This window comes from Protobothrops mucrosquamatus, unplaced genomic scaffold (genome assembly GCF_001527695.2).
Source record: "Protobothrops mucrosquamatus isolate PMUCROS unplaced genomic scaffold, P.Mucros_1.0 scaffold707, whole genome shotgun sequence".
NCBI lineage: Eukaryota > Metazoa > Chordata > Lepidosauria > Squamata > Viperidae > Protobothrops > Protobothrops mucrosquamatus.
Window position 1 is genome coordinate 237,448 of NW_015386988.1, and position 14,402 is coordinate 251,849.

The 14,402-nt window shown below is 35.2% G+C and overlaps 1 protein-coding gene across 1 annotated transcript in view; it reads right to left on the reverse strand.

The window, feature by feature from the left end:
* Nucleotides 1-14,402, reverse strand: part of DOK6 (docking protein 6) — a 170,515-nt gene that overhangs the window by 65,381 nt on the left and 90,732 nt on the right. The window contains exon 3 of the mRNA XM_015818246.1: nt 6,814-6,928. Coding sequence (XP_015673732.1) covers nt 6,814-6,928 — 115 coding nt within the window. The remainder of the gene's footprint in view (nt 1-6,813; nt 6,929-14,402) is intronic.

Consider the following 14,402-nt stretch of genomic DNA (forward strand, 5'->3'; position numbering starts at 1 on the left):
TCCATCAACCATGTCTCCAGAAAGCCCCATTAATTGTGAAAGAAGGTAAGCAAGCAAAAAACCTCCCAAAATAATTAGGCAAAATTGTGGCTTTAAAAAATTACTGACAAAATAGAGGAATTAATTAAATGGGTATGTTCATCATGTCATCACAGGGAAAAATGGAATTTTAGGACAATACAATACAACTCTAACCCACCAAAATGAATATACTGTATCCAAAGACAGACCACAAGACAGAATATATTGAATAAAATGGCTTATGCAAAATATTTTACAGTTTTGAATCAATACTCAAAGATTCAGCCGGTTCAAGTTATGCATTTATAACAAACCTTTTGAAAGCTAATACATTATATAACTATCACTGTTTCTGAAAGCTTATATAAAAGAGAAAATCAAAAATATTGTGCCCTCCTTAGCAACTATTCATTGAACAAATCAGGTGTAAGGGCAGATCATGCCAAAACCTTTTCCACTGTTTCTAATTCTATGAAAGAACAAAAGATGTTAATGAAACAGTTGATCAGAGTCCGGACAACACAAGAGTATGTGTTCTGAATTTCTGTACGCCATTTTCATAGTATTATCTGCCATTTGCTAATTCTTTAAACCCAGTCTTTTTAAAAAAATAAAATAAAATCAATGAACTACCCCCAGAGATCCGGGTGATCCCGGATCTCCCCTCCTTCTGCCGCGCCCTAAAGACATGGCTCTTACAACAAGCGGGATTGGCCTAGGGAATTTTAGTGGGGTTTTTTAAGAGAAATTTTAATTATATAGGCCATAACAAATATTTCTTTTTAATTTGGTTTTAAATTAGGTATTTATTGTTGCATTGTTTTATAAGGCTGTTAGCCGCCCTGAGTCCGGTAAGGAGAAGGGCGGGATATAAATTGAATTAATAATAATAATAATAATAAGTAGACCAATAGTTTCACTATAACATTAACAAATATTGGCAAATACTGTGAAATGTTGGTAGTCTGCTCTTTTAAAGGTCAACAATGAAATCTGAGCAGCCATAAAGTTGAGAACATTAAAGATTTCAGTCAAAGTGATGAGAAAAATTACTGACTTTGCTAAGAAATATGGTGACTCCCCATTTTTTAAAATAGATTAAAGTAATCATATTTGAAATTCACTTGACCAATATCCAGCTGCCAAAGAGTATTCTAATTAATAAATTGGGATAACATGAAAAAAGATACATTCATTTACAATAGATCTTCAAGATACATTGAAATTTCCGCCTTTTTTTATTTGAACTTAAGTAAACATCTCTACTGGACTTGTTTTCTGCATCATCTACCAAACATCATCTGCCATTATGTAGTATAGTTTTAATTACTTTGGGCACTGCCATCCTGAATATGTATTTCTTAGAAAAGACAGGATAGAATTGTAAAGCACCCTAAATAATTAATCTTTTCTCTTTTCTTGAGTCACTTCCTCTGATAGGAAGGAGCAAAAAAAAAAAACCAACAACCCTTCCCCCTCCACCTATCGCCTAACTCAGGGGTAGGCAACCTTGGCTCTTTTATGACTCATGGACTTCAACTCCCAGAATTCCTGAGCCAGCTATGCTGGCTCAGGAATTCTGGGAGTTGAAGTCCATGAGTCATAAAAGAGCCAAGGTTACCTACCCCTGGCCTAACTGTTTTCTTTCTGCCCAGTATTTCTGAGTCCCTTGTGATATATTCAAAGCTGTGTTTGCTATATGATTTGTTCTCACATGGATCAGTAGGATAGGATATTTCTTAATGAGCTTAAAGAGTCTTGGGATTATTTCTGTCACATCCCAGATGTGGGATGGCAACTTATTTCTCTTGACAAACTATTTAGCCAAAAAATGCTTTTTAAGTCCCTGTCAATAGGGAACTTCATCACCACCCACTTTTCTACCTTTTTTGGGCAAATGGAATTTTATTTAAATGCTACTTATCCTGACTGCAAATGCCAGGTGGTCTATCTATCTTTATTCTGGTGAGTATTCATGTACACATATACCCACCTCACACTTCATAAGCAAAGTAGTTAACTCTTAGAAGGCATGACAAACAAGAAAAAATGCTTTAGAAAAAAAGCAGTCAATGGTCCAAACTGGGTTAGTATTATAAAATAGTGTACATTGTCGGGTAAGTCAAATCTCTCTCCATAGTTCCTTTCTTTTGAAAAATAAACACATGGATCAACGTGAAGTCTTTTTAATTTTAATTTAATATTTTTTTTCTTTTCTTTCAACATGCCTGCATCAGCATGTATGACAGTTTTTCTAAACAGAGACAATGAGAGAAATACATTCTTTTCACCTCATGAATGGTGGCCCTGATCTGGATGAAACCACCACAAACGTACTCTCAAATAAAACTTGAATGGCAAGTGCATATAGGTAATCCTCCACTTATAACCATTCATTTAGTGACACATATGACTGTTGCAGCATCCCCATGGTCATGTGATCAAAATTCGGGTGCTGGGCAACTAGCATGTATTTATGACAGTTGCAGTGTCCTGGGGTCATGTGATCACCATTGGTAACCTTCCCAACTGACAAGCAAAGTCAATGCGGGGAGGGGAGAAACAAGATTCGTTTAACGATCACATGATTCACTTAACAAGTGCAGTGATTCGCTTAACAACTGTGGCAAAAAGGGTTGTAAAATGGGACAAAATTCATTTAACCACTGACTTGCTTAGCAACAGAAACTTTGGACTTAACTGTGATCATAAGTCAAAGATTACTTTGTATGCAATTTTTTTTTTGCATTGCATAGTTTAACTAAGTTCTATCACAAGCGAAAGAAAGGAGGGATATAAATGGAATGAATGAATGAATCAATAAAACAAATGAAATAAGCAAACTCACCATTCTCAGCTTATATGAAGGGGTGAAAGGATTATGTAACATTGTTATATTTCTCCCTGACAACCTTTTACTTGACTCTACCAAAAGCTCACTTATTCTTGCTAGATTGTGTGATTAACAATATAGAAACAAATATTTTTTCTATGTCAAAGATAGTTAAATAAAAATACAACTGTGCTATGGACACATTTTATATCCTGTTTGCGTCCATAGCACTGTAAACCCTGTTCTTTTATATTTTACTGGCATAATACAAGGAAGGAGCTATGGAATTTTTAGAACGCCAAGAGGCCCAAAGGTAATTTGGTTAAAGAAACATTGCTTGCTTTAATCCTTATTATGTTAGGTCCCAAAGCCCTTAGCTCCAACTCTTGGTCTGAGATAGTGTTTGCTATTACCTCCTATGTTTCAAAGGGTGCCTCACATAGCATCCAATCCCTAACTTTGGAGTGTCTCATAACCTATATTTTGATTTTTTAATTGCTACATTAGAGCAATTAAAGAGTTAAAATACGAAAATATTCTATAATGCCACTCTTTAGCCAAATATCATATTTACATTTGGATATAGAGAATTCAGTTCTTAGCCCTTCTCCTTGCGAAATAATTATCAATTATAACCAATCTCCTAAGTGATAAATAAAATAAAATTTTAAAAAGAGAAAAAAGAAAAAAAACCCGCAAATAAATATTTTTATAAACTTGCTTTTATTTATTAAGTTAACATTTTGACATCCAGTGTTTAAAAACAAATTCACAATGCTATTCAGCTCATGAGAAAAAAAAATACTTGGTAACTTATGTATAAAAACTATAGCGTGTAAAAGAAAAATACCATTGTGGAAAGAAACCAGAAGGTGCTGGTCTGTTTGTAAAGATATGTGTTACGAGAGTTTGAAATTAATATTACTGTTTATAAAGCTGTAGGAAATAGATTCTACAGAAGAAACCATATTTTTAGAACGCAGAAATTTATAGTAAGGGTATAATACAATAAAAGAAAAAGAAAAAAGAGCCAAATTTCTTTTATTTATTGCATTTTTAAAAAATAATTAGTGTTATTTGCTTATATATATTTTGTTTATTATCTTGTATATAACTTATGCTTATAACGCAAAGCCAAATACTTTTTAAATAAATACAAAAGGTCTGTAGTAAAGTCCAATTATTAACTATCACAACTGTAGCTCTATGAATAATGTATTTATAGTTGTGCATATTCTACAACTTAAAAATGTGCTTGGCTATTTATGAAGCCACTTTATGAGATTATGTGAAAATATCAAACTGTTTAAGATCAATTGGCTGATTAAGCATGGCTCTAAATTAAAAAAAACACTGAATTGATGATAGTTGGCAGGATCTTTAAGGCAGAAAGGAAACCAATCACTAGATTCAGCCTTCAAATGCTCATTACTCTATTTTGACCTTTAAATTGGTTCTAATTTAAGAATCTAAATCCATTTTTTGTGTTCCACTACAATTTCATAAATTTTCTCAGTTATACCTCTGTATCTCAGTTAAACAACATGCATTTGTGATACTACATTTTGTGATACTACATTTCTCATTGTCTCTTGAAGCTTATTTGGTCTGCAGTTTAGCATTCTTGAAACTGTTGGCATTAATAAGACATTAATATATGGAGTAGAGCCATGTAAAGCATTAAAAGAGGTGAATTTTAAATCATGCTAATGCAAGCTAAGGACTCTTCCTTGAAATATAAGGAAGCTATACCTTTTGGAGAATTGGCAAAGCTATTTCCAAAGTCATATCCAGCTGTCTACATGTGAGTGTATACACACAGCTGGCAATACCTTCACAGATTGATATAATGATGGGGCCTTGAGTATATGCAGGGACCTGTTTCTAGTGATTATGGGGCGTATTTCTTGACTACTATATGTTTTAAATTTTGTATTGTTGTAATAACTTTTATTTGGGGTTTTTTTTAGCCTCCCAGAGTCACTTGTTGAGATGGGTGACTATAAAAAACTGAATAAATAAAATAGAAAGTGGAGATCCCACAAGGGGGAGCAGTGAGGCAGTCACTTTTGTGAATGACATTTAGCTATTGAAGATAGTAAAATTAGGGATTATGAAGACTCCTAATACTGAAGGGGAAAATCCTATCCAAAATATGTGATGTGATGAATGTGATGAATATGAATAGGTATGGAATTTGAGTTATAGTAAACAGCCGAGTAGATGCAAAAATTCAGCTGCTGTGAAAAATGCACCAATATACTACTGGTGTATTTCATATAGTAGCATGTAGACAATTCTATAATGCATTACTGATTAGATAATTCAGTACAATTTTGTTCACCTCATTTTAAAATAAAATAAACCTGAAGAAACATTATATGGGTAATCAGTATATGAGGTGGGAGCTAAAAGCTTTATTCCCAACACTGCATTTGACACACAAGTCACTAAATTGAATTCTGGTCCATACATCTTTAAAGCTGCAGAGGTTGAAAAACACTGCTTTACCCTAACTTAGGAGTCCCCAACCCCTGGGCCGTGGTCCACTATTGGGCCGTGAACCATTCAAAATTGGGCCATGGAAGCAGCAAGTGAACACATGTGTGTGCATCCCTACTTGCATCAACAGCGGGTGACCACATGCGTATGTGTTCCATTTGTGCAAGCAGCCCATGCCCATTGTTAACACAAATGGACCTGGGTATGCACTCACCCACCGCTCGCACGCAACTGTCCCCTCTCCCTCCCCACTGGACTGCAAAGCCGGAAAAGTTGGGGAACTCTGCTCTAATGGGTTTTCACAAATAAATGAAAACCTAGTTCTGAGGTACAACATTAGGTGGATGTTAGGCTTTGATATCTACCCTTTTGATTAGTGCCACTGCACTATATACAGTATTTTGCTTTTTAATGTTCCACAATTGTTAACCTTTTTTCTTGTTGTACACTGCTGCCAGCATAGGCATGTGAGAAATTTATGTGTTTGTTTATGTTGCAAAATAGAGTTTTGCAACATAAACACTTTAAATGAAGGTAAATGATAACAGATTTAGGTCCTAAAAAAACCATTACAATTTCACATAGTGCATAATAAAATAATGCTATTCGTGTCCTCAAAATATAATGACAGCCATCAGCTTAGTTTTAGAATTAATGAAGGAGAAGGGAATCAATAGTCGGACATCATGCTGGGAAACTACTTTAAGATCAGAGGAAACATGCTTTTGATTCTATGGAAGAACAAAAAGAGTTCTAATTAAGGACCAAAAGAGGAGAACGTTATTACTACTACCTAAAGGCCTCTGCTGATCCATTAGAAACATAACTCCATCTATTGGGGAGAGAAAGAGAGAGAGAGAGAAGAGAGAGGGGGGAGACAGAGGGGGGAGAGAGAGAGATGCAATAGTCTATTATAGTATAATTTATTTCCAATTAAAACAGTGATTTTACAAATAGAAGATTTTCTCTAATGAGAAATGTTTAAGTTTTTTCCTCATGAATCATATGACTTTGTTTGGAAAACTAAAGTAGCCACAAATAAAATGAAAATGAAGGTGAATTTAACCTGGAATTAGAACTGTTCTTTGTACTCTCTTACAGGATTTTTTAATATTCTAGCACGTGCCTATAACAAGCTTGGCAACCAACAAAAATGCACATCACTGCTTCTCTTATAGCTTCCCTGAGGCAATGTTTATTCAGCTCTAAAAGTTGCACTGGAGACTTGAAAAAAAAACCTTTTGTCCACCTTGAGGACAAAGTAAGAAAGTGATAAGTAATAAATAAGAAAAGAAGGTTTTTAAAAATACTGAAAGGGTGAGATATACCATCCCATCATACAACAAACAGTTATGCACATTCCTATTAAGATGAATTATGTATCTTAATCCATATGAAGTACTGTTTCATAAGTAGCAAAATTTGCTTAAGTTAAAGATACGATAATAACTGCTTACCTGACTCACAGGCAAATGTTTTTGATGTCTTATCATGAAAGATAATTGCTACTGCATGCTTCTTGGTTTCTCGAGGCAGTCTGGTTATGTTTTTGATGTTCTGTAACTCTGTTACCTTAAAATTAAGGGATACAGAACATAGTCTTGTTTATAAATAACAGCATAAACAAATAATACCCCCTCTATTTTCATTGTAGTATTTTCCATCCATCAGAATGGACTTAATTGTAAAGTAACAGTGTATCACTGTAGGAGTGTACAACCCACTTGCTCTGGCCTATGCAATTACTTATTTTTATAAGAGAATTTTTGGAAATAAAACAGATATCCCTATCAATTTTCGCAGCCTTGATTTGGAAATTGTTCACGGTATAACGTGCTTGTCAAAATTTCCAAAGTGGCAAATTTGTTGTGGAAGCAATACCAAATAGCTTCTGTATTCTGAAAGTCTACAGAAAAATAAAGACAGCATATCTTTCTGTTATCCATCACACAAATTAACATGACACAGAGATTAGGGGTTTTTTTTGCTTTAAAGAGAATTGCTTGTTCTATTGACTTGACTTAAAGTACACAAGTTTAGCTTTCATCCTGAGTATTTCAAGATCAGCATTTCTACTAATTCCCACTAAGTTTTTCTCCATCTGCCAAAGAAATAGGCTATCAATATATAATAACTGGCAGGGTCAGGCAAATAGAATCAAAAATAATATTTTTCATTTATAGTTAAGAAAAAGGGAGAGAATAACACAACAATCAAGATATGTTCAATAATTTGATTAAGGAATCTTTCCAAAATGCTGGTGGTTAGCTGCTATTATTGTTATTATTTATTCCACCTTTTTAAAGTATAACTCAAGGCAGTATACCTAATACTTCAGCCTCCTATTCACTGTATATTGGATTCAGCATAAACAGAAAGCATGTTGAAATATTTTTCTCCACTGCTTTCCACTCAGTACAGATAGTCCTCACTTAACAATGCTAATTGGAACCAGAATATTCACTAAATGAAGTAATTGTTAGGCAACACATTTTATAGATGTCTAGAATTGCTCATTTTGTTCATGTGATATAATAAAATATGTATTTTACATAGACAAGAGTCCAAAGCAATGGCCCATCCATTGTGGAATGTCACATCCCCTCAGGGACCTGGGAGGCATACTCTACATGGATACCTCTACTAGAATTGAAGAACATAGCCAAACTATAGAAATTCTGCCATTATGACAGAGATCAAAATTCTTGTTGCTCAAGATTCCCTTGTCTGGAAGAAGAAAACATATTTGCAGAGAATCAAGCTGATTTTACAAAAGGCAGATCTACCATTTATCAGTGCCTAATACTCCATATCTCATCCAAAAATACTCCTTCTGAACACAAACTTCCTTTACGTTGTCTTCACAGACTTCAAAGCAGCTTTTGATTCTATATCCCAACTTAAACTATGGGAAAAACTGGAGGTCTCCTTGATTTACTGACATTTACTTTATCTAATACGTATGCTTCATGAAGGGACCTTAGTCCAAATAAGATGTAACTCCCAGGGCCATCTTACCACAGTGATTGAAACTGAGAAAGGCGTCAAGCAAGATTGCATATTAGCCCCATTCCTATTCAACTTCTACATCAATTCCATGGTAGCCTACCTCCTTAACACAAGCTTTCACTCTCCAAAAGCAGCTTTGTTGTCCTCTAGGGGACAATGCAACAATACTTTCAAGAATATCTACTACCCTTAAAAAAACATTGACAACTCTAACACAGTATTTCAAAGAAGAAAGACCAGCTAGACCTCAATTATCAGAAAACTAAAATCATGGCATATGTCAAAAGCTCAAAAGCCTCTCCTAGAGCATAGATGGCTACAAGACTGAGCAAGCCTCTTATTTCAGAGGTCCCCAACCTTTTGGGCACGAGGGACAGGTTATGTGGAGAGAGGTTTTTCCGTGGACTGGAGGGGGTGTGGTTTTGTATGCTGCCTGCATCCCGTGGATGGGGTTTTGCTTGTTTGTGCGGACCAGTTGCTAGCATGCCGCGGCCTGGTACCAGTCCATGGACCCGGAGTTGGGGACCCTTGTCCTATTTCAAATACCTGGGAGTGTACTGCCAACAGCAGGAAACCCATAGGGATTACATTATTGAAAATATACAGAGTAGCTCATCTGCTATCCTTAAATTCCTCAAGACAAGAGGTGGCTACTAATACCTAAAGCATTCAAATTATTCCAGTCAATACCACAACTTTGTTATGATATCCAGCTGGACCTCTTCTTTAATTTTGCACCATTAGAATTTGTTCAATCCAAATCTCTTAAGATTGGCCCTTTAAGTTCCAAAATGTGTCTCTAATGCCACCTTAAGATGAGCCCCATGAAAGTAGAGGCTAGAATGTGGGTGACATACTCACCTATTGGCTCAGACTATCCTTTTTTGCCCTCAGCCTTGCTGATGGAATTAATTATGGAAAATGATTTTCAGACCACATGAAAAAAGGCAGTGGCAACTTAACATTTCAACCTTGGGTTTTCCTGTAGTTTTTCTACTCAGCATGGGATATGATCAGGACAAAGCACTCATTAAACTGTGTGCAGCAGACAGGGTGCCAATTGGATCTAATGAGGTTTTCAAACTTTATTGCTAGTGAATCTAACAGGTATTCTGCCTCCCCTAGGACATACACAACTAAACTCAAAATATCCAACTACTATTGGCATGATATCAGGTCCTCTCTTCAGCTGTCCTTGAAGGCTGATACAGGAATTCCCTACCCAGAGATAGAATGCCACTGTGAGTGTGAACATACAGAGGGCATATGATTCTCCAGTGTCTGTGTTGTAGAGACATTTGCACTAGCCTCATTTCCACCAGGGTAATTCTATGCCTTGCTGCTGCTTTGGTATTAACCATGCTATGTCATGTAATATTACTAAATTCTATGCAGCAGTCCATCATATGATGACCTGTATCATAAATTAGTCTTAATGAGTACCTACGTTCATCATGCCCATCATACTAGGGTACAGTACAATGTGTGATGTGATAGATTTATTCTGCCCAACTTTTATGCACCTTCTATACCCATCTAATGCTCCTACTTCTCCTTTTAGATTTATTTTATGCTTTTGGTTTTTTTATCTACATTTTCTGTTTTATAATTAGGATTATTCTTAAAACAGATATATTTTCTATGGTCTTCAGCTGACTATAAGCAACACTTCTTATGCTTGTCTTTGTAATAAATAAATGATTTGATTTTGATATGGACAAGTCACACAAGGACTTCAGACTATTAGATACCTAGAATAGTTCTACATACCCCAGCACCGTTATTATACATTTTGCTATTTGTTGGACATAAAGCTGCTTCTGGGCTTAAATTACTATGATTATAATGTCTAGTCAGCACTAGTCTTCATTATAAACAATCATTATTTTCATAGCACCAAAGCAGGCAACTCTTAGTTTTGAAGCAATCTACTTTATCGGATATGTGTATTATTGCTTAAACTCATTTGCTAGAATTGTGACTATACAAAGTTTCCTGGCTATGAATCCTTGCATTCATAAATCTTTACAACAAATCTTTAAATAAATACCAAATATATTAAAGTTATCTTTTTTCAGGTCTATGCTGATACTCACAGTACTACAGAATCATAGGTATGTCTTTATTTTATTTTATTTTTTGCAAGTCTACAGCTTGCACAGAACTTCAACCAGTTTATGTTTATTCTAGCTCCTTCTAAAGTGACCAGATAGCTAGGTATCTCTTGGAAATTCACTAGGTGGCAGAAATTCACTGAACTGTAAATTAATATAATCTTCATTTACCCTATCTTTATCCCTATCCCCAAATCCTAAGAGGCTGTTCTATAACAAGATAAGAAAACTTCAAGTGTTCTTTTTAAAGCAAGTGAATAGATCTAGAGTTGACAGATCCATGTTCAAGGCTATGTCTCAGTAAACTGGAACACAAAAGCCTTTTAGAACAGCAAGAATGTGAAATAAAGGAAAGATACACAAATACTAGGGCATTGGAAGTGCCATGTTCAAGACATTAATCCCCTACGTGATGACATGGTGAAAAAGACAAATTTGTGGTTTATACAGAAAAGAAATGCTGTTAATATATTAGAGACATAGATTGGGGATAAATCTCTCTTATAAAAAATCATTTTGCTTTCCTGGAACATAGAAATGCAAAGATTCCTGATATAAAAACAATGCTGGTTACATTGTGGATTTCAAAGAAAAGCTATCCTATCACTATTTCTGAAAATACCAAGGTCAGGAAGACAATAAGATAATAAGCAGAAAATTGTCAGCAGGTAAATAGCATAAAGAAAATTCCCTGGAACCCTTGTATTTTTTTCTGAAATACATTGTGGGGTTTTTGTCCCAACTCAAATGAGCCTACAACCTTTTTCTTTTAATTTTGAGTCTTCCTAATTCCTTCATGAGGACATATGTCTTCACCAACGTTTTAGTGAAATTCTTTGCTACTATACCATACAAGACAGATGAAAATAGCTAACTATTCAAATTCTTGGCAGCAACTATTTCATGAGAATTAAACATATATTAACCATGCTCCAAATTTGAAAGGAATAATGAATTAATCCACAACACTTTTGCATTTGGATGAGCATGGCAATATCACCAGAGTGGGCATGACAAGGAGTTACAGCTTACAAAGAAAAATATCTTTTGAAGACCATAGGACAGTGATGGCGAACCTTTTAGAGATCAAGTGCCCAAACTGCAACCCAAAACCCACTTATGTATCATCGGGCGCCGGGTAGGGCGGTGGTAACGGCAGATTGGGTGGGAGTAAAAAGTTCAATCAATCAATTCCAACTTTGCGAGATCTTTTTTTTCCTGCGAGAAGTTGAAATTGATTGAACCTTTTTTTTTTTGCACACGGCGGCAGAGGCCTAAAGCGAAAAGGTTTTATAAAACCCAGCTGAAGGCCTAGAACTAGGGCAATGGCGCGCGTGCCCAGAGAGAGGGCTCTGTGTGCCACCTGGTTCGCCACCACGGCCATAGGTTCACCACCACGGCCATAGAACATGGCAGGCAATATTTTATAGTGACAAAATGGATAAGTTGATTTTGGAAGTATTGGGGGATTGTAGTAGCAAAATGATTGTTTAATAAGATGCTCGTGTTGCTCTTTAATATGGGAAAAATCATACTAATGAAAACCAATCACGCAATTTGTGGAAATTCTGGGAATGGTGGATTTCCAGTGCTAATATATGGTCAACAATGACTAGTGTTATCTGATGCATTCTTGAGCTGGTAAATCAAATGCTATCAACTTATGAAGAATCTTCTATTCTGGGCTTCCGGTTTGCCATCGTGGCTACCGCGGACGCTGGAAGGCGAGCTCCATCTTCCGCGTTCGGTTTCACTCCACTGGGGGACCCTGGAAAAGATCAAAAGTCGCCCTGTAGGGGCGATGAGTAAGGAGGGGACCCTCGCTTCCGATCAATCCGGGGCATCCCTCCAAACTGGCAGAGGAAAGACCAGCCATAGTAATATGGCCCGTCACTAGGCTGCAGACAGCCGCAGTCAATCTTACCACCAAGCACTTCGAAAGCAACACGGATAAAACTGGGTGAGATCCAATCTTCTCTTTACCCTAAGTACTTTTTTTTCTTGTAAAAGCTGCCTGAAATATTTTTCCCCCTGTGAGGCGAGAGGGAAGGGAATTTCTATCCCACCCTCTAAGAATAGCGACGACTCACTACCCAGGGGAATTAAAGCATTAAAAGAACAACTTTGATTTAATTGGATTTATATGTTCCTGGAACTTGGGGACCAAAAATTTTCCTATTGTTATTGGAGACTTTTGCTTTTAGCTACAAAAAAGAAATAAAATTGGAAAAAGGATTATAAAAATTTTGAACTTAAAAAACCTTAAACGGCATCAGTGACCTCTTGTGGCGAAGCTTGGTATTACAACTTGTTATCTCCTAACAGAGACTTGGCTCAAAGCCCAGACCTTAGATAAGACTCTTTTGACCTTGGCACCACCTGTGAGAAACTCAGCTGTAAGAGAACAGCTGGGTGGCATAATTGGCCTACTTGAACTGTTATATGTGGGGAATTGCCTTCATATCTCTTTATTTGAGGAATATTGGTTACTATATGAGATGATGAAATACCTTGGATTATAAAATCTTGCTTGACAAATGACTATAAAGACTATTTATAAACATGTGAAAGAGATGGATGAAGACCAGGAAAAGATCCTCTCCATGTTGAAAGCAATACATGAAACCATTCTTTCAGCTTGTGATAAAATAAGACCTAACATAAAAATCAAGACGCCATCTTAGATACACAAACCCAAACTTTGACTACAACCAAAGAACTAACAATGCAGAAGATAACAGAAGAAGTGGAACAATCAAATATTAAGACAGAGGACTCAATTGACCAACAAATACAGTTAATGGAAAATCCAGAAAAGAGAGTGACAACACTGAAAATAGAAAAGACTTTCTATATAAATCAGAAGAAATTTGAGAAAGAAGAACAGATTGAATGGAAGATAAACATATCAGGGGAATTGAAATAATAGGGAGACAACTTTATGAATACAAATGGGCTAATCCTTCCAAAAAATGGCAATTAAATGGTCTCCTTTATTTCAAATAACATATATAATAGAGGGAGATCTATTTGATGATCTAAAAGCACTGATATGGAAGCCTAGTTGGCAAAGGAAGAAAGCCAGAATAAGGCTGAAGAAAATTGGGGTTCTGATTTATTAGAGGGGATTTCATATTATTAATTAGAGGGTTAAAGGGAGAAGTTGAGATAAGGGGAATTCTGGTCATTAGATTTAAAATATTTGGAAATTAGTTGAAAATAAGGATTTTATCTGTTTAATATTTAAAAATTAGACCTAAAAGAAAAAAATTATTATGAATATGTTTGATTTATTGATTAACCCAGGTAACACATACAATGGTTTTGATTTATTAAAGGGGATTCTGTATTATTAAGTAGATGATTTAATATGGTGGGAAATAGATAACTTTTAGGAAATAGAACAAGATTATATTCAAATAGATAAAATGTGTATTTTGGATATTAGATTCTGTTATAAATTGAAATAAGGGAAATGTTGGTTATCTAAAACCTGAAAACTATAAATATCAAAGGTTAAATTGGAATATTGATGGAAAACTAAAAATTGGGAAAAAATAATAACAGGATATGGATTGTTTATGAAGATTGAATGTAAAAAATAATTAAGATATGTATAAGTTAAAAGTTATTGATAAATGTAATAATGATGTTTTTACTGAGTTGATATAATAAGAACTGTATTAGCTTAAATACGAGACAGTAAATGTTAAGGGAAAAAGAGAGGAAATATTTGATGTTGTAACTTGAGATTTGTACTAAAGATTTTGTTATCAAACTACTGATTAACCAAGCCACCACGCTGCTTTTTAAATACTTAAATGTAAAATTGGAAAATTAATAAAATATTATAAAAAAGAATCTTCTATTCTGGTTTCTTACTAAACGTATTCCCATGAAAGACCTTCATAGCTGCTCTAGTA